This window comes from Triturus cristatus, chromosome 5_2 (assembly GCF_964204655.1).
Source record: "Triturus cristatus chromosome 5_2, aTriCri1.1, whole genome shotgun sequence".
Classification (NCBI taxonomy): Eukaryota; Metazoa; Chordata; class Amphibia; order Caudata; family Salamandridae; genus Triturus; species Triturus cristatus.
In genome coordinates this window covers 72,940,813-72,964,734 of record NC_140588.1, presented here as the reverse complement: position 1 = coordinate 72,964,734, position 23,922 = coordinate 72,940,813, and the positions used below count along the sequence as shown (strand labels likewise).

The window sequence follows — 23,922 nt, the reverse complement described above, 5'->3', positions numbered from 1 at the left end:
CTATCCCTGGGCCCCAAGTCAACAATAAAGGTCAAAGGGAGTGCCACCGCACTCCCCCCACATGGTCCACGCTCCCCGTGCATATGTCTGGGAGGATTGGGAGATAGCCACACATGATGCTCACCTGGCAGATACCACTGGAGGTTGCAGCCCACTGCAGCCCCTGATTGTGCTGCCAGATTAGGCTCCTAGAGCTGCCCTTCATCGAGGACAACTCATGGGGGTGCCCTGGTGGGACCCGGCACCCTGACCGAAAACAAAAAGGAAAACTGATGCGGCCCACCCCAGCACAGCGGGAGAGCAGCTGCTTTGATATTCACTGCTTTGTTCAAAATCGCCCCATAATAACTTGCAGGCCGTATGATTTCAACATATTTTTGCCTTTATCTTTGGCTGTGGTCATTCCAGGATGATGAGACCAACAGTAAAGTACTCAGTATGATGCAGCCTTTCTTCCCAGGATGCCTTCTGAGTTCTCACCCTTAGATGGGAGGGACACCAAAATTATCACTTCCCCTGGCTTTCAATGCAATTTCTAGCTCTCCCATGGCTTGAGCTTTTGTTCTACAGCTGAGACTGCTTTGTTCTCTATGAACCATTTGTATGGTAGAGGCCAGGAAGCCCTGAAAATGTATAAATGCACTACCACTCAATAATGGGGTGTTTTCAATTAGACTCTTCCCCAGGGGACGTTGTCTGGGAGTTCGGATTGTGCTCTGAGGTAGCCAAATGGCTGACTAGGAGCGTCCAACATAGGGAACCCCAGGAGGCCCGCTGGTTTCACTCTGAATGTTCCAGGGCTCATAAGGAACTAAAAAGGGCACTCCACGCTACTCCGCACAACAGAGATTTAGTCAAAGCCGCAAGGTACAAATATAAAATCGCAATTGAGGAAAGAAAAGCAGAATTGAGAAGCTCAGCATGGGAAGTTCTGGAGAGAGCAGGAGAACTAAAAGATACAAAAACCTTCTGGGAAATTATCAACCGCCCTTTATTCACTGAAGATGTGAGGCAGATGGACTCACTGATTTTGAGAGAGGCTTGGTAGCTCATTTTACTGGCATTTTCAACCTGCAGCACAAGGGGGTAGAGGAGTTTACAAGGGATCTGCCCGTAGATCTATCTGCAGCCACCCAACTTAGTTTATCCATCACAGTATCTGAGGTCGAGGAAGCGTTAGCTCAGGGGACCCACCTGAAAGCACCAGCCCATGTCTAAAACACAGTATGGTTTCGGGAGGGAACTAGGGATGACTGAGCAATGTCCTAATCTGTCCTTAATTATTAACAAATACGGGAAGGCCAGGAAGGGTTCTATCCCCCTGGCCTTCATGGATTTGTCCAGTGTTTTTGACACTGTTGATTGGGACACATTGTGGTCTATGATGGAAAGCATGGGTGTAGAAGAAGAACTGGTATCCCTCCTCAGCAGGTTATACTTTAATACCACAGTCGCCATAAGGGGGAAAAAACAGAGGGTGTCCGACAAGAGTGTATTTTAGCCCTCTTCTTGTTCTTAATATACACAAATGGTTGAAGGCCCTTTTACTAAGTAGGGAGCTTGATTTTCCCAAAATTGGCAGCAAGTCCGTTCCACAGACTATACAGTGTTAATGGCAACAACAGCAAATAGCCTTTAAAATCCCTCGATATTTTTACGGATTTTATGTCCTCACTCAATCTAAAAGTCAATTTTATCAAATCATATATCATGGTATGTGGCCCTAAGACCACAAAAACCAAGAATGTTGTTGTATGGGACCAGAGAACAGAAAACAAAGACAACTTCACGTACCTGTGTAATTTATTCAACAACCAGTTGAATCGGGAACCACTTGTTACAGTGAGAGGCCATCATACAAACAGGGCTGTGGATGGGCTATTGCGCTTTGTACGTAAATTTTGAGGGAACTAGTTACCCTATGTAAAGCCAAATGCCTACCTATTGCAACATATGGGGCAGGGATGTGGGGACATCATAAAAGTCGTCAGCTACAAACATTGGAAAACAAATTTACTAAAAGGTTATTGATGACCCCGAATAGTGCCCCCACCCGGCTATGTCACAAGAAACTGGGGCAAGAGTTTGTAGAGGATCGCATAGCTAACGCCCCTTTGCTTTTATGGGCAAAAATGTGGCTGTCTGAAAAACTAATGTTTTCTTGAGAAGTAATTACAGACTGCCAAAACCTGGCCAATGCTCTAAAAATACCATGGCTTCGCTTCTTGAAGGATAAATTAAAATAATCAAAATTCCGTATGGAATTAAACTGATGTTTACACCCCCTCCTTCCTTCAAGGGGTAAATTGATATATCCATATACAGGACTGGGAACATTCTCATTCAAGCATCCAACCTTCACCGAAACATCTTTGACACACATTTCAGTACTATGGCCAGTTTGACCTCTCAACTGGGCCAAAAACCAAAAAACACCCCAATTGCCTTTCTCTACTTAAATCAACTCACTCTCCCCAAACAGTCCCACCTTCCTCCTCCGACCCTGCCACCCTCACTAAGGCCCCACCGGAATTGTTCCATAAACCCAATCACCCCTTCAGAATCCCACTGCCATGCCTTGCCCTCCTTACCGACTTCCCAGCACTCATTGATGGGCAACCTCTCCAACACTATCCCTGATAATTCTCATGCCCGGCCTATGTTCATGGGCCCGCCCATAGACCCGCTTCAGCTAATCCTGATAATAATATAATATCCACATTTGTAAAGCACGAACAATCACCCGTAAGGGTCTCTAGGTGCTAGGGGCCGTCGGGAAGATTAAGCAAGCTATTGCCCAGGGTCACATGGTGCTGGGCTAATCTGCCGCTGGGGATCCAACCGTGATCCCCAGATTCCAGAGTCAGTCGCCCTGGCCGTGGCGCCACACCGCTTCCCTAAATCCTAGAGCTGATACCTCCCCTTCTATTGGTACTCCTTCTTCACCCTATTGTTGAGAGTCAATCTTAGAACCTCAGTCACAGACCCAACTCCCAGGGTAGGTCCCTCTGGTTCCCTGTCCCCAGAACCACCACTCAAACTCCTACTATCACCAACCCTCGAGCACCCCCTGTCCCAACCAACTTCCCAATTTGTCCTTCCGAACACGCACCCTATACAATTGCCTTCTTTTTGTTCTCCTGCTGCTCTCTCCTCTATGTTCAGAGGCACGGTAACTAACGAAGTCCATTCCAATCAGCATGATAATGTCTATTCCCTCAGAACACCCTCTTACTATCTCTCTTCCAACTCTTACCCTTATCTAATGGCAGACCCAAAGCACATCACACAGAGATTATTAAGTCAAGTCCGAAAGTCATTGACCGCCTTCCTAACGTGATATTGCCCTCCCTTGTAACTGACCACGCTCCTATCGTGGAGTTACCCTCCCCAGCCTACTGCGTCTCCCCCCACACTCACTGCGGGATTCCCATCAAATTCTCTTGTACAGATTCTGATCAGAATGGAACTTAAACTCAACTATATGGCTACAGAATTAACTCATCTTTTGTGGGATCTCTCTAACCTTAACTCCCAGGACCTCCCCTACACTTCTGAGACTTCTCCCTCTAGTTCTCCTAACTTCTCTCAACGCTCCTCCCCCTTTGCAGATGGGCCCATAGTCCTTACCGAGCTCTCTGCTCTCTCTCCACTGCAGAACCATACGCCTTTTGCAAATCCTATCTTCCCATGCTCCAGGCGACTGACAATCTCCCCTCCTCCAACATCCCAGTAATAGTGGGTGTAAACCGAGTCCCTGCAACACACAACCCACCCAGACCTCCTGCGTAATACATCACCATCCACACTCTCGAATCACATAAGGACAATCCGAACCCTCTTTCCTGCATGCTCGTTAACTGCAAATCTGCAGCACTACATGCAGCACTACATGCTACAGAGATTGCTGAAACCATCCTCAGCGAGGTTATTGACATTGCCTTCCTCACAGAAACCTGGCTCAATGACCACTTGATGGCCATTCTTGACCTACTCACTCCACCTGACTACTCCATCATTAGACAGGACAGACCTGATAGAACAGGTGGAGGTCTAGTCATAATCCACAAAACTGAATTCCAAATCTCTGTTCTTAAGCATGCTAAAAACTCGACCTTTGAATATCTTGGTGCGGAACTCAATTTCAAAGGGTCCCCCCCCTCTCAGACTGCGTAATATCTACCACCCTCCTGGTAAGCTCACACCTTTCGCGGAAGGGCTATCCAACCTTCTTACCAATTTCTCCCTTTCCGACTCGAAAAATTTGGTTTTAGGAGATTATAACATTCATTGGAACAAAGCTGATGATCCCATTGTCAGGCGCCTTGCTGCCCTTCTTGAATTGGACAACCTAAAGCAACTCTGCAACAAACCTACCCGCATCAAAGGCGCTACACTTGACGCCATCATCACTAGCACCGATCTGGTCTCCCTTATTGACATTGGCCCTATCAACTGGTCTGGCCACCACCTCATTCTGTTCACCTTCTTGACAAGCCTCTCTCCTCCCCCAGTCCTAAATAACAAACCTAAGACTTGGACAAGAAACCTCGAACAAGTCCCTTCTACTGAACTCGAGTCAAAAATTCAAGCTCAACTGCAACTTCTCCCACACTCCTAAAACCCATACGAGCTTACGGACCACTTCAACAAGGCAATTACCGATGTCCTTGACCAAGTTGCACCGCTTAAACTTAAACAACAAAGAGCAATCCAATCTAAATCCTGGTTCAATCCTGAGCTCAATAATGAACAAAAACAACTTAGACTGGCAGAAAGAACTTGGAGACAACACCCCTCTCCTCCTCATTTAGCTCTCCTTAGATCTGCAAGATCAGCTTATAGGAAGCAGATGTTCAGTGAAAAAGCATCTTTCTTCCATTCACAACTGGATCGTGCTACAAATAGGCCTAGAGAACTCTTTAACATTGTCAGAAGACAAACCTCCTCTGCCCCTCCTGACCTGACGGCCTCCAACGAAAGATGTGAGGAAATTGTCAGCTTCTTCAAGGACAAAATTGATCAATCCTTCCTTCAAATCATGGCCTCTCACAATCACCAAACCTCTCTTAACATCTCCCCTTTCTCCACACCAACCTAGCCTCCTGATCCTTTCCTCAATCAACCTACTCAAAATTGGTTCTGGAGACATCCTTTCTAACACACAACCGAAAACAACGCCACTTGGACTAACTTCAAACCCATGGCTGAGCTTGAAGTCTTTAATATCATTGAGAAACTAAAGCCAACCTCTCATATTAAAGACCCACTCCCGACTGAGCTAGTACATATCCTTAAACACATCATTGCCCCATGCTGGACAAAAATTATTAACACCTCCCTCACCTCCGGGTGTGTCCCTGACTCCCTTCAACTTGGGCAAATCACTACCATTCTTAAAAACCACACGACTGACCCTAATGATCCCAAAAACCTCCGTCCCATCTCTAACCTCCCACTCCTAGCTAAAACCATGGAGAAATGTCTCTTACAACAACTCAACAGACACATAGGCAAATACAACCTGCTTGACTCCTTCCAATCTGTTTTCAGGAAAGGCTGTAGCACCGAAACCGCCATGACTAACATTGTTGACGACTTTCATCATTCCTGAGAGAATGGTGAGGCTTGCCTTCTTATCCTTCTGGACCTCTCAGCAGCGTTCTATACAGTCAATCATTCATCCTTACTGGAATCTCTCAAGAATCGTTCTGGCCTCAATGGCACTGTCCTAAACTGGTTCACCTCCCACCTCAAACACCAAACTCAAAAAAATTAAAATTAACTCCTGCCTCTCCAATCCTACTCCTGTCTCTCTGGGTGTCCCTCAAGTCTCAATTCCTTCCCGCTCGCTCTTCAACCTCTTCATGGAACCCCTTAATATAATTTTGAATAAAGCCAGAATCAACTATCACCTGTATGCTGATGACACGCAACTCTACTACAAATTCAATTCACACAGCAACATCCGTCATCCAAACAACACTCTCAGCAAGATTCAATTCTGGTTTTACTTCAACCATCTAAAATTGAACCCGATTAAAACGGAAATCATTCTATTCTCCACAAAATCAACCACCTCCTTATCCAAGGCTGGATCATCAACCTCACAGCCCTAAACTGTCTGCTCACTCTATCCAACTCAAATGAATCCTTAGGTTTCATCCTGGACAAATATTTGACACTGAAGGACCATATCAATAACCCAAAGGAGCTCTTTTCACACTTAAACAGCTCAAAAAAATCAAACCCTTCATCCCTCAAGACGACTTTGGGTCGTTCAATCGCTAGTCCTCTCTAAACTTGACTACGGCAACGCTATTCTCACTGGAACCCCTAAAGCTTAGCTAGCCCCCCTCAGATCCATGCTCAATATGGCTGCCAGGCTTATAACAGACTGCAAACGGTTTGATCACATCACGCCTGCCATCAAGTCCCTTAACTGGCTCCCCATCGGAGGAAGATGCTTCTACAAGACCGCCTGCATCACCCACAAAGCTCTTCACTCTCAATCCCCGGGACTACTTATTAAATAAACTCAGAGGAGCGGGAATTTCCAGACCTATGAGAAGCTCTAATGCTCTTTCCCCCATTACTAAAAAAGAAATCTACCCAGACTCACTCCTTCTCAGGAAATGTGCCTCGCATCTGGAATGCCCTACCGAGGGACCTTCTTGCAACCCCTCTTACCACGGCTTCAAAAGAGAACTTAAAAGCCATCTGCTCAATACATACTGGAGTACATGATCCTTTCAGAACCTGATATCTTGTGACACCTATTTCAGGTAATCTCTCTGGTAATCTGCCGGCCTTTCGTTTTCCTTGTGTTTTCCTAACTGTTTACACCTGCCTTGCTCTCCATGGTCTCCCATGTATTTTATGTTCTAACTATATTTCTGTAATTTTTGTGCGTTCTGTTAACACTGGCTCTTGTTAGATTTAATTATGAGTGTTCCTCTGTCACACCTCCCGTATTTTTTTCTAACTTTATGTAATCCTTTGATCCTACAATGTTTTGCTTTTCTCCTGATTCGATGTTGGATATTCTCATGTTCTCGATTGTATTTTGCATGTACCTTTTGTTCCATTGATATTTGCCTTGCTCTTGCTCCTGTAAAGCGCTCTGATACCTCAGGGTCTAGCCAGTGCTATATAAAACCTTTACAATAAATAAATAAAATAAATAAATATCATGAGATAGGATAGGGGCACTTTTATGACAACCCTAAATGCTATAGCATTATTAAAGAGGTGCTTTACTCCAGGGCCAACACGCGCTATCTAGAACAAGATGAGATGGGCCTACCATATAAGTCCCTTGTCCCACTGCAATATTATTTAACAATCACTACTGATTTGCAGACTAGATTTTATTTAACCAGATTCTGTTCACGCACTGTGCACTTTTTGTTGGCATTTCCACGTCATAGTGGGTGGGCTGATGAGCTCATACATTGACTGTGTGACAACTCTATGAGCCAAAGCACGATGCGCTTTATTCTATTCTGCATCTTATACAAAACGGCGAGGAGTAAATTCTTTGTTCCATTATTAAGGAAAATCCGCCCTTGCACATACATAGATGGTTTTAATTTCCTGCACACATTGGCTTCCCCTGATATTCGTATTGCGGTAGGCAATTACATAAAAGTTTCCATGGCTATTAGAAAACGCTATTAGTAAGAGCTCCTGTCCAACAAATGGTTTTATTTCATGCTGTCTTAAACCGTTCACTGTAGATTTAGAATCTTATGCCTTTTGAATTTTATGAACCGTGTAATACCATGCTGCTCCAATTCAATTACTGTACGTAAAGAATTTTAGGTTCCCGAAATTTTATGAATTGTCTTTTTAACCCATTGATTGTAATTGTTTTATACACTGTGATAATTTTATTGGAAACATTTATGGCTCTCCGAACCGCAATAAAGTTATTCTTGACTTGTATAAATATACTTGATCATGTTGGTACACCCTCTACGGGCTACTTGTATGGTTGCAATGCAAAGATTTCTCATTGTTATGCCCTCTAAGGACTGATGCTTAATATCTCAAACAATACACAAACACAAGGTTTATTTCTTATTAGAACATTGGAATGTTGGGATTGCCAGTGAATACAATGGAGTGCTTAGGGCTTCTAATGGCCAGTAGCAGTACGGAGCTTCAACATTCCAATGTTGACCTTCACAGCTGCTGCTGTGAACAAAGACCTCACGGAGTGGAGGGGCTCCATGAGGTCTTTGTTTTATTTGTTAGAACATTCTGCCCTCTAGTGGTGAAATATTCTAATAGCCATATACACCTCCATAGCTGGGTTATACCGGCATTAAAGACCCACTCCTTTGTTAAAGGCCCAAGCCAAAACTACGGTGGGCTATAAGGCTATAAAATTTTTTATTAGGTCAGCATAATGAAAGCACATGTTTTATTGATTCAGCATTATGCAATAATGACAATGACTCATGCCAAAGTAATGGGGGTATTGCAAAATGACTGTTGAAACTCACTTCATATGGTAGGGTGAATTACACAATGTAAAATATGATATGTTACATCTGCCAATGTATAGATTTGCATATAGTTGTGTAAAATTTAGCAGTGTGTGCGCAAGAAATGTACTTCTCCTTTTCATAAAAAGTACTGACTGGACAATCATTCATTGAATGTCATTACTGCAAGCCAGTGATTGGTGATTACTAGACCACACCACCTCCTTTGAGTAGGTCTTGAACTGCTCCGCTTTGCTACCCTGTGAGAGTCAAGCACCACAATGGGGGGTTTGGTTCCCACTGAGGATAATTGTGGATCTTTAATTTGTGATGGCCACACAACTAATAGCCCCATTACCAACACAAATTAATCTGTATCACATTAGAGGAGGACACATGGAAGAGAGCCAGCAGTGGACACTACGACTATAGATGTAAAGTAGTTCCTCTTGCAGTTTCAATTCAAGCACTAGAGTGGAGAAAGAAAGATACACTCAAATAGCCAACAGCATTAGGTAAGAGATAAAGTTGTTGGGCTGACCGAGTAAATAATTGTCAAGGCTAAAGTTAGTGTCTCAAGAAAGGTGGTTCGAAGAAAGCCAGTGGTTTACAGAGTCAGACCCAAAGCACACTCTTTGTATATCTTTAGCATTAAATCTGTTCAATAGCTGTGCCTATAAACCCTAGTTAATTTGGAACACTTGTACTGATCAGCTCCATATTACTGCCAAGCATGCCTTCAGAAGTTTTCCTTTCTGGATTATTTAGGAAGAAAATATTGGAGAATTCTATACCATTTAGGTGGTTGGGTGGATCCTTGTTTACTTTTAAGAAATGGGAGTCTGCAAACTCTTGTAAAGAGTTGAGACCACGCCAGAGATCCGATGTGGTCAGATCTAACATAAATACATGATCTCCTGATAACACAGACACATATGTCCAAAGATGGGGATGTTTCTTAGCATTTTCAACAAAAGTTCAGAAAATAAAATCGAAAAAGAGAAAATACAGGCATCCCTGCTTTAATCCAACTACTGTTTTGATCCGATAAGTTAACTCCTTATCTGGTCCCATAAGCAATATGGTGAAGTGTTAAACAGATCATCAAACGCTACTCACTTATATATTCAGCGGGCAGCTTATGCCCAAAAAATAGACATCTCCTCAGTCAAATGCTTGAGACAGGTCAATGAAAGCAACCTGTCTGCCCTCTGCCTAATACATATTTCTCAAGACCACTTGCTATAAAGTAATGATATTGTGGCCAAAGGAATTTTCATGGAAAACCAACTGATCTATGGATAAAGCTTTGAAAAGTATTATTTGTCTACAGCTGTGGAAACTGCTGTGAGAACGATTTGTAGGTCTAGCCTAGACACAGCTGTGATAAAATATATATAAAATAAAAATGTATTAAGAAAAAGGGATAGACACATTGAGGAGCTTTGGGTCAGCTCTGTTCATCCACTGGTCTTGCATTCACATTTTCTTCCTTCTCTCATTCATATTTTGATCACTCATGCACAGACACCTAAAAAGAAGTGCACTTCAGTGCGGGGGCTAATAGTCCAATACTTTGTATATTTGTTGTCTCTCCTTTCTTTAGCCAATTATTTTTTTAGTGAACATTGTCTGTTTAAACAGTGTCCTAGGGATACAGCAATTGAAAGTGAACACTAAAGCTTCTTTACATAAAGAAGAATCATATGCAAAAACAAGCATTGGCATAGCCAACAGGTCTCGCCTTTGGGACCTTATAAGTGTTTAGCCATGCAACAGTTGCATAACTAAATACTTAGAAGGTCCCAAAAGCAAGACCTATTGGCTATGCATAGCGGCCGTGCGGCCGCAAAAGTGAAAGTGATCGCAATCACGATCAAACATCAAAGCGAAAGTGAAAGTAATCGTGGTAAAGTGCCGCGCGCGCGCCCGTGCACATGCACTGTAGCTCTAGGCTGGCCTGGTCGCACTTTTTGGAGCCCTCTCAATAAGTTTCGCCAGACCAGTGCATGCGCTGGGTCAGGCGAGACCTAAAAAGGAAAAGGGTGTCTTTATCTGTTGTTAGTACACCTATCTGCTAGGAAGTACCCATACGTTTATTTTAAACTAAATGCGATGCTTCATTTATTTGTAATTACATTTTTATTGCAAACAAATAGCCATAGAGAAGGATTTTAGACATACATAATTTTAGTCAATGAATAAGGATGTTTTTATGCTAGGTTTAACAGAGATGCAAAAATAATATGATTGCAGTTGAAATGAGTTTAATATGAATTCAGAAGTGTGTTTATTAATGTACTTTAGTTGTGCCACATTTTCATAAGTTTACCATCCTAATTAATGTGGATGCTGTTTTGATGCTGCTCATTCCACTCCTGTGCTGCTCTTCCTCCTCCGATGCCTTTTTGGCGATGTCTTCTCTCCGCCACAGGCTCCGCAGAATAAGGGACAAGCTGATATCAAAATATATTTTGCCAATGAGCATTCATTGTGAATTGCCTTTTTACTGGGATAGTGCTAATGTGTAATGTTATTTTGTGGATTTCTCTTATTTGTCAAATGGGATTTTATATGGGATCATGCCATGCAGAAACTGCGGTTTTGCTAATTTCATAAGTAAGAATCGTGTATGGGAACCTCTTGAACTTGGGGATGAGTTAGAATTTGAGGACCTTCCTATTGAACCAGTGATGCTGTTCATTTATTTAAAGGATTTTCCTGAACATATGATAGCTAGGGATCCTGTCCTTTTCTCTAATGACATTGCTTTTCATTTGGGATTTAGAATATTTCTGATTATTTATCCTGCATTTGAGCCTTCATGGCAATTCTGACTTTTATTTTGTACTGGTTTATACTGGTTTTTGTAATAAAATCTCTTACCTTTTCCCCTGATCTAGAACTCAGTTATTGATTGTTTTCAGGTATTTATTTGTTTCTCTGCTAACTACTGTTGGGTCCGATTTTGAGGAGGGTGACTCTTAATGTAAGATTAACCCCAGTGAAGCGGACCGCCAGAGGTACATTTTGGGTGATCTGAATTACGGAGTGTGTTATTTTTTGGGGTTTGGGGTTACGCTTCCACAGCTACCATGTTTGGCAACACAATGCTTTCTTTTCTTATTTTCTTTTTATGTTTTGTGGCATATTCTCAAAAAAAAAATAACCATCACACCAGTTTCCAAAGAAAGCCTGGGTTTGCCAATGCTTGTTATATATCCAGCTAAATACGACCAGCTTACATACACAGCCTGGGTGGTGCTAATACGCACTGTTCTGCCCATCAATGTATTCGAAAAGCATGTGATTGATAACTGCTTCAGTTTCCATATAATTTATTCTATCCTATCGTTTGTTTGTGCTTTGCGTGAGTTTCCTTCAGTAAAATACATGCGCTCAGTTATAATCTAGCATCTTATTTAATAAATATGCAATTGTAAATCTTATTTTTTTTGTATCAAGAGCACGATCTCTAACCTCACTGAATTAGCGAAATACAACACAAGTCATGCTTTCCACAAAGGAAGCGTGATATCGTACAATTTGGTTTTGCAATATTGTATGCATAGGATGACCGTTCACAAAGCAACAGAGAACAATATCACATTATTGTGAGTCGATGGCCGAGAAGCTTGTGGGGTCATATATAAGTGGAGCCACAAAGGCGTATAGGAAAAGACGAGGTTCGGATCCCCTGCTCCCAAACTAATATTGAAGTGACAGCTCAAAATGTTCTCTCTAATAAAATGTATTTTGACCCTTGCCTTGAAAGCTCATTTTGAAGTTCTGAAAATGACAGTGAGGGCAGTTCATTGCAGTCACTGCCACATCTAGAGTTGCAAGGTGCATGATGTGCCATAAAATAATTTTTGGGGGGAATGATGCATCACTATAAAACAGCCTTCCAAGACATGAAACCATCGCTGAACTTTAAAAATAGAGGGTGAATTTCTGTTATCAAGAGAAGTGTCACAAATTGAAAATTGTTTGAACATGAAAACAATTACATTTCCATATGTTTCGTTTTGCTTCTTCTCGATGCAGAGTAGTTTTGTTTGAGGAACAAGAGATTGTATACATTGCAAATTATCTAAATTTGGCATGCGGAAACTCTAAGCTATTACTTCAACATTGATATATGTATCTATATGACACTTATCTTCAGAAATATGTTTTGTACAAGCATGGACTGAAAATTATTTACTTTGCCGCTTGTATAACCAAACATGGTAGTAATTAAATTATTTTGTTGATCAGCAGCAATGTGGAATATGTATTTATGTTCTTACAGTTCCTTGAGTTTAATTCTAAAAGTAATGTTCTGGGCATAATTTCACAGCTTCATCTTCTGGATATTTGTATCAATATCTTGAAAAGGGTTCCCCTGCATGGGATGTTGATAACACAGGAAATGCATTGGCCACAAAACCGAAGTGTTCATTAAATTGTGAGGTTTCCCACACCCTAGTATGTTATCATGAAGACAAATCAACTTTAGTAATAACAGGGTGGAGAATGATGAAAGGCAGAAAGGTCCCTCATAGCCTAAATTAGAAAATGTCATACACCCAGCTAAGAAAAAACAAAACCTATATGGTACTGAAATTTGGATTTAAAAAGTTTAACATCCCAAAATAGTCACTACAATTGTTAGATTTTTTTATTTCCTTTTTAAAAAAAATCTGAGATCCAGATTAAAACAAGATTAAAGGAAAAATACACCACAGAAACAATTAATTTAATACAATGCCATACATTTTCATACAATCAATCCTTAAAAACAAATATATATATATATTCTACACACTTCAATAACTCTGGGGCCAGGAGTTCCTTGTCTCCATAAATGGCCTATCTGAACATAACTTTACTAAGCAAAAAACGAGAGCATATAAATTATTTACCCTAAACAAAATAGCTCTACATAATTACACTCCCCAGACCAATAGACAACTGAATAATCTTCCCTTTTTAACCAACCCCACCCACCAGAACCTTCAATCAACCAAAAAGTGAGCCCACGCTTTTATTAAACCTCACAATCCCTCTGCATTGGATGGCATCTAATAACTCTTTTGGTCTCACTTGCTTCATTTTTCCAATCCCCCTAAGTGGAAGAGATTAATTGTGATTTTCAAATTTGCAAAAACAGGGCTCTGGGTACCAGCATTGATTTATTCATCATTCAATCATTTTTTGTTATTCAGAGGTTAGTTTTATGATAGGATCATATCCCAATAGTACCAATGAGGCACTAGGCAAAAGCTGTATTTGTCAAATCCACTCCAGATACTGGAAAATTGCATTCCAGAAATCTTGAAGAGTTGCAAAGGGCCAGATTACACGAGACAAGTTTCCTAGGTAAGTCAATTCGCATCTAAAACATTGGCCCAACAATCCTGGGCAAATCTTATTAAGATATTGTGGAGTTCGCTAAATCAACCACTTTACATATGACTGAATTCTGCAACAATTAGGTCCTCTGAGCAACATAAAGTTCTATTTATTAGATTTACCCCAAACTTCCCTTGACAAAACAAATCCTTCTTATTTTCCCCACTTATTTCCAGCTTTTTGATAGATATCAGCCCCCCTACTTAGTGCAAGAATATTTTCCAATCACCCTGTTGTTTTTAGGTTAATAACCAAGGATTTACTACTTAGTAGAGGATTTATATCAATTGTCTTTAATCTTCAGATTAAAATATAGGAGCAGTACAACCAATAGTTTCACCTATCTGTGTCTTTAATGCAAACCAGATTTTCTACCTATCCCCTATGAAAAGGTAACCGACTTGGAGAAATCCTTTGTCCCTCCTTTTGGATATGGGGCTTTTGGTCAATACTTTCCCTTGGACCGCAGACTCCAATCAGACAGACGTGTAGCAGCATTAGTATAGAGAATCAAATAGTACCATCATAAGTACATTTGCTTTAAAAAAAAAAAGTAAAGTCGTATAATAAACTTTCTTTGGGGCATTTAGTCAAACTTAAAATATCCATAATTTTATATTCTTTTAATATCAAATTCATCAGGTCATTCTTCACAATCACATATAGTTCAGATGTCATAAGGAATCTGAACATATATGGTGCAAAATAGGCATAGTAATGTTCTCTCAAATTAGGGAGAGCTAAGTCAACTTCCTCTACACTTCTATATAAAGTACTAAGTGTTAATCTTGAGCATTTATCCTGACAAATAAATGATGAAAAAATAGATTCTATTTCCTTAAAAATGATACATTCAACACACAGGGCAAGACTGAGAAGGCACCCCAGGACATATCAGGAGCCGGCCCTGGGGGATGGCGGTCTTCAGGGCCATTATTGGCTGTAGGAGGTGGGTCATGCAGTCCCCCTCCTTTCTTCAATCTTGTCCAGGGTAGGTGGTGGTTCCAGGCCTGCGGGGTGCCTTGCAGCCCCCAGCATTCAACATAGCAAAAGCCCCAGGGAGGTGGTAGTCCCCGGGGCTATAGGGGTTACGCGAGCCTCTTGCATTAATTAAAGTTAATGCCCCAGTGAGGTGGTGGCCCACAGGGCTCCGGGGGGGGGTTCACATGGCCCCCCGCATTGTTTACAGATAAAGCCCTGAGGAGGTGGTGGTCCCCGGACCTGGGGGGTCCAAGAGGCCCCCCATTTATAGATAAATTAGCCCTGGGAGGTGGAGGTCCCCAGGCTGAAGGGGAGGCTGCAATTATTTGGAAACAAGCCCGATATTTTTGCCAGCCATTTTCGATAGGAAAATTGAACAGTGTTAACACAAAAACTGCTGAATGGAATTTGACCAAAAAGGGTACGTCTTGTGATTTTGTGTAAAGCTGTTCAGTAGTTTTTGAGAAATGAAGGCTCAAAGCTTTGTATATTTCATGCCATGGAGGATCTGCTGAGCCAATAGATCGAGAAATAAGATCTGATTGGCGGCGCCGATTTTCTACAACCATATCAACAAAGATGTGGCAGCAGCCACTTTAGAATTCGAGGTTCAGTCCCCTCCTCTGGATATAAGGCAAAAGAAACATAGGTGGCAGGGTAGAGCCCCTATTCCCCCCTAACCATGTCATGAGCGATGGAATATGTAAGTTCATAAGCAGTGCATTGAGGGGGAGAAATTCATAGTTAGCTCAGGTAACTATAACTGCTGAATTTCTCTGGTTTAGTACGGCTGAAATCTGAACCTAACTATAACTTCCTTGTAACCTTTATTTTTTTCAGTAAATTTCTAAGGTTTTTTCAAATTCCTATCTATAACGTCCTTGTGACCCTTGTTTTATTAAGTGCATTTCCATAGTTTTTTTAACTAGCAGTCACGTTTGCAGAGTAGTGGAGAAATGGGGTGGGGCCTCAGACAAGCTCACAGGAATCCTGCTGTGACACACTTGATGGAGGAAACAGGAGGCTTTTTTGGCCCTCAAGGACCCTCAGCATCCAAGAGGAGTTCACCCCCCAACCAGCAGTATACCAGGAGGCGCACTTACTGACGGAGAAAAAAGAGGGAGGGCCTCTGATCAGCTCACAGCGATCCTGCTGTGTGGGACTTGCTAGAGGTGACAGGAGGGGTTCCTAGCCACCAAGGACCTTCAGCAACCAAGGGCAATTCATCTCCCAACCAGCAGTGCAACAGAAGGCGTATTTGGATAATGGTGGAGAAAGGGGGCGTGACCTCCTAAGATCTCTCAGTAATCACGCTGTATAGGACTTGCGGGAGTTAACAGGAGGGGTTTGTGGCCCCCAAGGACCCTCAGCAGCAGAGGGGACTCAACCAGTAGTGCAACAAGAGGTGTGTTTGTAGAGTGGTGGTTAAAGGGGGCAACCTCTCAGCAATCCCACTGTGTGGGACTTACTGCAGATAATAGGAGGGGATGTTGACCCCCAAGGACCCGTAGAAGCCAAGGTGACTTCATCTCCCAACAAGATGAGCTCCAGGAGGTCCCTTTGAATAGCAGTAGCGAAAGGGAGAGGGCCTCGGGTGACTTCTCTCAGTGGCATTTTTTTAAATTTTTTCTATTATTAGGAAAGGGAGCCGTGTGGCCCATCCCTCATGGCCAGGCCTTTTTGAATGGGGCCCCACTCCGAAAGTCATATTTGGCCCCGTGGGACCCCATTCCCCAGGGCCCAGCCTCCATTCTGGGGGCCTTGGTCCCACCCAGGGCACCCATCCACTTTCATCGGGGACCGCGGTGGGAGCCTGAAGTCCCGCATGGTCCCTGCCGGCTTCCCGCCTCCTGCGAGAGCCAGCATTGGTGTTAGACATAGGGAGCTCCTAAACATGCAGCTCCCTCTGTCTAAAAGCAATTCTGCTCTGCTTCCAGCAAGTGAGAGCATTTGTAATGCTCTTGCTTGCTGGAATGAGCGGTAAAGCTCCTGCCAAGCCACAGCCAACACCTATTTCCCGGAGGTGGGCAAGCGGGACATTGCCCCAGGGAGATGGTGGTCTGCTGGTAAGGGGTTCACCCAAGGATCCAAGCAACTATTGACCAATCTCTAGACTTCCTTTGCCAGCCAAATTGTTAGATAAAGCAATGAACAGTCAACTCAGTGACTTTCTTCATCTTAACAACTCTCTGGATCCCTCACAATATGGGTTCAGAGCTTTTCATAGCACTCAGTTGGCATTATTAAAATCGACTGAGGAAATCAGAGAGGCTGTGGATAGGGGAGGGAATGCGATGCTGATCCTATTAGACCTATCCGCGGCCTTTAACACGGTTCACCATAGGGTACTACTCAACCGGTTATCTGAAATAGGGATAAGTGGTTCGGCCTGGAAACTGTTAAAATCATTTTTGACAGATAGGTCACAAACAGTAGACCTAGATGGTAACATCTCTGAACCCTTGTCTTTGCCATGCGGGGTGCCACAGGGCTCAGCTCTTAGCCCTACACTTTTTAACATCTATGTGGCACCCCTGGCTGGCATCATTAGGTCCTTTGGGCTCCAGCTCACCTCCTACGCTGACGACACACAAATTGTGCTGTCGGTGATGGAGGGAGCAGAAAAGGAAGCGGTGTACGCTTCCATGATTGTATGGGATCCATCTCATCATGGATGTCTGCCAATTGTCTAAAACTCTACTCAGCTAAGACTGAGGTTTTGAGATTTGGCAACAAACCTTGGGTGTGGACACCAGAATGGTGGCCTGAGGATCTGGGCCTATGTCCCACACCATCTAGAAAAGCCAAGAACCTAGGTATTGTGGTAGATGATAAACTCACCAAGGGGGACCATGTGAGCATGGTGACATCCGCATGCTTCATGGTTCTCAGAATAATTAAGAAAATCAGGTTCTTCCTGTTTGAAGGGAGTCTGAGGACTGTGGTGACGGCACTTATAATGTTGCGTCTCGACTACTGCAACAGGTTATATCTTAATGTTCAAAAACAACATCTGAACAGGTTGCAAGTGGCCCAGAATGCAGTGGCCAGACTACTTACCGGGACACCTAGGTTCGTCTCAGTTAAAGGAGAACTTAAGAAATTGCATTGGCTCCCAATCCCTCTGAGATCTCGCTTCAAAGCGCTTTGTATTGTTTTTAAAGCTGTGAATGGAACAGGTCCTGAGTTTCTGAAATCTAAGTTTTCATGGTATATCCCAAACAAAACTCTAAGGTCTACAGGTGCCAAACAAGTGAAAACTCCCTCTTTTAAGAAAACAAACTGGGGAGGCAGAAGCTTTGCGTATTGTGCCGCTAAAGCTTGGAATGAACTGCCTTTCCCCTTGAGAAATGCTTCTGATCTCATCTCTTTTAGGAAAGGCCTAAAGACATGGTTCTTTTTTCCCATTTTTAGATCTATGCACCTCAGGTAATCAGTGGTCAGCGCCAGGACACCTTAGGGTAATTGTGCGCTCTATAAGCATTAATAACATAACACTGCCCCCTTACATCACATTAGAGAAAAGCCACAAGGAGGTTGCAGTCCCCAGGGCTGCGCGGGAAGGTCCGTACAGCACCCCCAATCAATGAAATTAAAACCCTGGGGAGGTGGCAGCCTCTGGGACTGCAGGGGGGTCCAAGAGCCCCCCCCCACTTTATCAATAAACAAGTCCTGGGTAGGTGGTGGATCCCGCGGCATTAATAAGACCCAGGATAGGGGGCCATGGGCCCCCCTCCTTTATTTACAAAATACTCCCAGGACCTGGCCCACCCGGGGACTGATTACTAATGAAGCGCTGGACCCCGAACTTCTTTTCTTAAAAACATTTTGGTGGGATCTGCAGATCCACCACAGCTCCCACTGAAATAGTTTTTTTATTAAAATGCTTTTTTAGCCCTGCAGGAACCCTGTGGGGACTTTGGGGGGACCGTGTGGGACACATCCCCCAAAGAGGCCTAGGGGTCAGGGTTTTTCTAACCCACCCCCTTTTCTTTTTTAAGGTTTTTTGTGGGACTTGGCTCAAGCTGAGTTCCAAGATTGCTGCCAACACTTCCTGGTTTGAAGTGTTTGTAGCTGATCAGATCTCAGCACAAGATCGGAAGGGGTCACGGATCCTCCCCATCCCTATATATACAAATTTAAATTTTTCGATTAACTCTACAACTTCTGAACGGATTTACAGCAAATCACAAAAAGTTACTTCCCTGGAACAACATCTACACTTCTGCCAAATTTAGTGTAATTCCGTACAGCAGATTGGGCTGTAGCGGGGTCTAAAGGTCATATGGAAATAACATGCACATTTTGTGACTCTTCCTTTTTCTCGGCCCGCACTTGAAGGATAACTCTGCAACTTTCCATGCACCACAAGAATCACCAGGGCACTTTTTTGGGGAAGATTTAGTGAAGATTCGCCAAACGACGTCAAAGATTTAGGCAAGTCAAAAAACGCTTTTCCTTTGGAAACTAGGTCCTAACTATAACTACCTACTGGCTACCATCTGTAGGATACATAAAGGCAGGGAATATTGCTGAGACAGTAAATGTGAAGTGTACTTTTACTTCCATCCTTACATGCCCTGTTCTTGCAACACACTTATACTAAATCTGATCTGCCATAGGATGAACTAGTTGTGACGCCAGGGGTGACGTCATCGCAACAGGCGATACTACACCATTCACATCTAAGGGTCTGACCAAATATAGATGATCAACAACAGACAGCTAAACTTGACTGTAGGCAAGACCTAAAAAAAGGAGAATGTGACCTACAAAAATACAGCATACTAAGGAAAAATGAAACACGAAAGACATATTCCATTTTAAGCTGCCACAATCCTATTATATGGGTAAGTGACTAGGAAGAACTACTGAAACTAACATCAATAGGTCTTGCAACCTTACTGTGTAAGAAATACTGGTTTAAATAATGGAAAATATTTGGAAGTGTTGTGGGGATACAAACGTATTTTCTCAAGATTCTCTAAATGAAATGTTTTGTGATTTCATGTAATAAGTCATTGTTACACGCCTCTCAATTCACTTTAATTTGGAAGCTGTCCCTCTCCTTGGAAACATCGTCACTCTCTAAACAAAAAAAACACCTCCCTTAGACTTCAATAAGGTCACCAGCCCAGAAAAAAATCCTCATCGTCCAAAAACTGTTTTAATCTCCATTGATTTCAAATGGATTACTCTAAAAAAATGCTTCATTTCACTCTCCTCCACGACTAAAAAACTATTGAGCTGCATGTTTTTATAATGAGGAACAATATGTTCTCAACTACGTCAGTTATCCTATGTCTCCTGTAAGGAGTCATAATGAGGACCCCATATACATTTCAGTCTGGAATTGCTGAGTACCAGGGTTTAAATTGAGCTGGTGGTTGCAGGTGAGGTCCACCGGCAGTCATATTTGAAGGCAAGCACTTATTTTGCCTTAGCAAACTTTGATCCAGGACAAGAGATAGAAAAACACAAAGGGGGGAAAGAAGAAGAAAGTAAAAGACGGAAAACAGAGACAAAGGCATAAAGCAGGGATGAAAAATAACATGCAAGAGAGATGAAGGGACAGAAAGTGTCTGGTGGTGGATCTAAGAGGCATGAGGTGGAATAAAGGCATTGCAGTCTTGGTTGAGCAGTTTTACAGCATCTTGAATTCTGCACCTGCCTCATGCAACAGCTTAGTAAAAATTATGTTCTAAAGCAAGGTGAAATAGCAGTTTTATATTAATACAAGGAGTCAAACCATTGACTTTAAGGGAGTCAAGCTTTGCTTTTCAATCCCCTCACTGAAGTGTACATATACCCAGTGGCATAGCAAGGTCAAGTGGTACCCGGTGCGTAAAATCTCTTGTCACCCCCGGCCTAATGTACAAATACAAACAAAGAGCATGCATCATAACGTTTACGTTACTTACCAAACTCAATATCATGGAGAAGAGGATGATCACAATGAATCAATGAACTTAAAAATGTAACAAAAATAAATTCAGCACGGCACATAAGCTTCAGTAATAATGCACAACTAACTCAATAGAATAACCTCGGGTGACTGACCGGCACGGCAGCGGATAGGATTGGTTGCGGGTTGAGTGATGATGAGTCACCGGTTGTTTACGTCTCGCTTGAGTACAAACTGCAGAGACAGACTTTGGAGGAAAGAAACACCCCCTCCCCTTCCTTATCCATAGGCTCTACACTACACAGAATCGAGTTCAGCCACGTTTCGTTGCGTTTGTTGACTGAACTAAAAAGTTTCAATACATATTATGTTGACTTGTGTTGTGAGACTCAATTTTTTTTTTTAATTTTAAAAACACAAATTTTTGCCATTTTGTCACTCCCCTCAGTGATGACACCCAGGGCGGCCCGCATCCACCGCACCCCCCTTCCTGCACCACTGCATGTACCTAATGTATAGACTCCCGAATGGAATATATACCGGACACAAATAAGAAACATCAGTGAGCTATCAGAACAGTGACCTTGGAATGATGAAGGCTGTATGTAGCCTGTACCTGAGAGTAGCCTATAATGTCTCCGTTTTCATCCAGCATGTTGAAATTAATAATTGGTCCTTGCAGATCAGCACTCTTGAATTCTGCACTGTTGTACATCTGCACGGCAGGAGCCCCATTAGCATACCGTAGAGTAGATAGAACGGAGCAGGTGTAGCTCGCCAAAGCAAACGTATGATCCTGAATGTTCTTCATTCCACCTGCAAAAGAAAAGAGCAAATGTTTTATAAGCATTTGTCATGTATTTAGTATTTTTAGATACTGGGCTGCTATATCACAAGCCAAACCTGAAATCTGCAAGCATGCGATGGTAGGTAAATGAAGCAAAAAAACATTGTAATCTAAGCACATGATTTAAAGGTGGAAGTCCAATATGCCCTCAACACAATGTTCCCAGTAGCAAATCTTCCACAGGCCGCACCATTGGGAGCACCAATGTTGTGGCAATCATGCCAAGGGGGCCCCGAAACGGCTCTGTTTTGTGCCCTGCACAGGCGGTCCATTTTTTTAGAGACTGCAGGCACATCGATGTGCGCTGCTCACACTGCTCACTTCTCACTAGTGGAGAAGTTACGGCATGCGTCATGCCAGGTGATCGCGATGTGCATTTAATCCCCTCCTGAGGCGGAAGCCGGGAGGTTGCTGCTTTATTTGTTTGATTATAATTTCGTTTTGCACCTTTTAAAACCTCGCCGTATTTTTAGCTCTTAACTCCACTGTACTTGGCTTGAAAAACGAAGCTTAGCTGCACTGTCTAGTAATTGTGACTGATTTACTCTGTTTGATGTAAAAGTGGCAGAAATTATCCCCCTGCCCCCCGCTTGTTTAACTTAGCACTCACCCTGATACTCGGATCACCCTCAGCCGATTTGGATGCTCAGATAGCCGAGCCTCGGCCAGGTAGAATCGACTTTGGCGGCCATCTTGGTTTGGGGCAGCGTTTCCACGCTCTCTATTGGCCACTATAAAAGGACATCCCTTATCAAGCACTCCTATTTCGCTGTGCATTTAATCCCCTCCTGAGGCGGAAGCCGGGAGGTTGCTGCTTTATTTGTTTGATTATAATTTCGTTTTGCACCTTTTAAAACCTCGCCGTATTTTTAGCTCTTAACTCCACTGTACTTGGCTTGAAAAACGAAGCTTAGCTGCACTGTTTAGTAATTGTGACTGATTTACTCTGTTTGATGTAAAAGTGGCAGAAATTATCCCCCTGCCCCCCGCTTGTTTAACTTAGCACTCACCCTGATACTCGGATCACCCTCAGCCGATTTGGATGCTCAGATAGCCGAGCCTCGGCCAGGTAGAATCGACTTTGGCGGCCATCTTGGTTTGGGGCAGCGTTTCCACGCTCTCTATTGGCCACTATAAAAACGGAAGGCAATGCCTCCGCGCAGCGGACGCGTTCAGTGGACGCGCCGAACCTGCGCTGGAGTCGTGCCTGAGTCCTGCCCGTCTGCGCCCGTCCGCGCTGAGGACGGGCTGGACGGCTGGACCACTGGCCATTACAAGGCAGGCGCCCCTGTCCTGAAATACTCTTTAAGGGAAATGCTGCGGCTTAAGCCCGCCCCTACCCCTTGCTCACATCGCTACAGACCTGAGGATTATTTGACATGTCCTAGCTGTGCGTGCTTTCCGATTGATGCAGATGAGCCTCTGCTTTCTCTTTCCTCTGCTCCTCCGGAGCCTCGCTCTTTATCAACACCTAAAAATCTCAGCGAGTCCTGTCTTCTTCTCAATGCTCGCTCGCTCATTAAAAATAACATTGTATTCAAGGAACTGGTCTTAGATAAAACACCTTCTTGGGTTTTTATTACGGAGACCTGGGCCAAAGACTCCTCGGGTCCTGATCTGGTTGAAGCGGTCCCTGAGGGTTACTGCCTAACTCGATTTGACAGATTAGGCCGTGTTGGCGGTGGTCTGGCTATTTTATATCAGGACAAATTTCACTGCCACACTATACCCCTTTCTGACCCCAAGGACACATTCCAGGTCCCATATTTTTCCCTCTCCGATTCTGCTAATCCAGCATTTAATGGAATCTTGGTCTATCGCCCCCCTGGCCCAAGAGCAGGATTTGGGCTGAAATTGATGCAGGTTCTGGAACCCTATTTTGGCCGACAAAATCTGACCATTCTAGGTGATTTCAATTTCCACCTTGAGCTATTGGAGGCTCACGACACTATCTCCCTGGTAGAAATAATGTCAGCCTGCGGACTCACCCAGCTGGTGAACGGTCCCACCCACCGAGCGGGGCACACGCTCGATGGCATCTTCTCTAACGACCCTAGGCTGACAGCTGCCAGCCCCTTCCATCTCTCCTGGTCGGACCATCTGGCCGTTCCCTTTAATATGATGTATCCCTCACGGGGCTATATTAGAAGGGCCTCGAGCACCATGGAAGTGCGAAGGAACCTCAAAAAGATCAGGGAAGATTCCCTCCATCCATGGACAACCAGTCTGTCCATTCCTCAGGAGGCAGATACCTCCACTGCGGTCTCTATATTTGAAAATACCATTTTTGAGGCCTTAGA

At 43.3% G+C, this 23,922-nt stretch overlaps 1 protein-coding gene across 2 annotated transcripts in view; it reads right to left on the bottom strand.

Annotated features, from left to right (window-relative positions):
• Positions 1 to 23,922, bottom strand: part of LOC146822679 (molybdenum cofactor sulfurase-like) — a 1,712,661-nt gene that overhangs the window by 765,808 nt on the left and 922,931 nt on the right. For both annotated transcript variants that reach the window (XM_085606872.1, XM_085606873.1), the window contains exon 6: positions 21,392 to 21,591. In XM_085606872.1, coding sequence (XP_085462998.1) covers positions 21,392 to 21,591 — 200 coding nt within the window. The remainder of the gene's footprint in view (positions 1 to 21,391; positions 21,592 to 23,922) is intronic.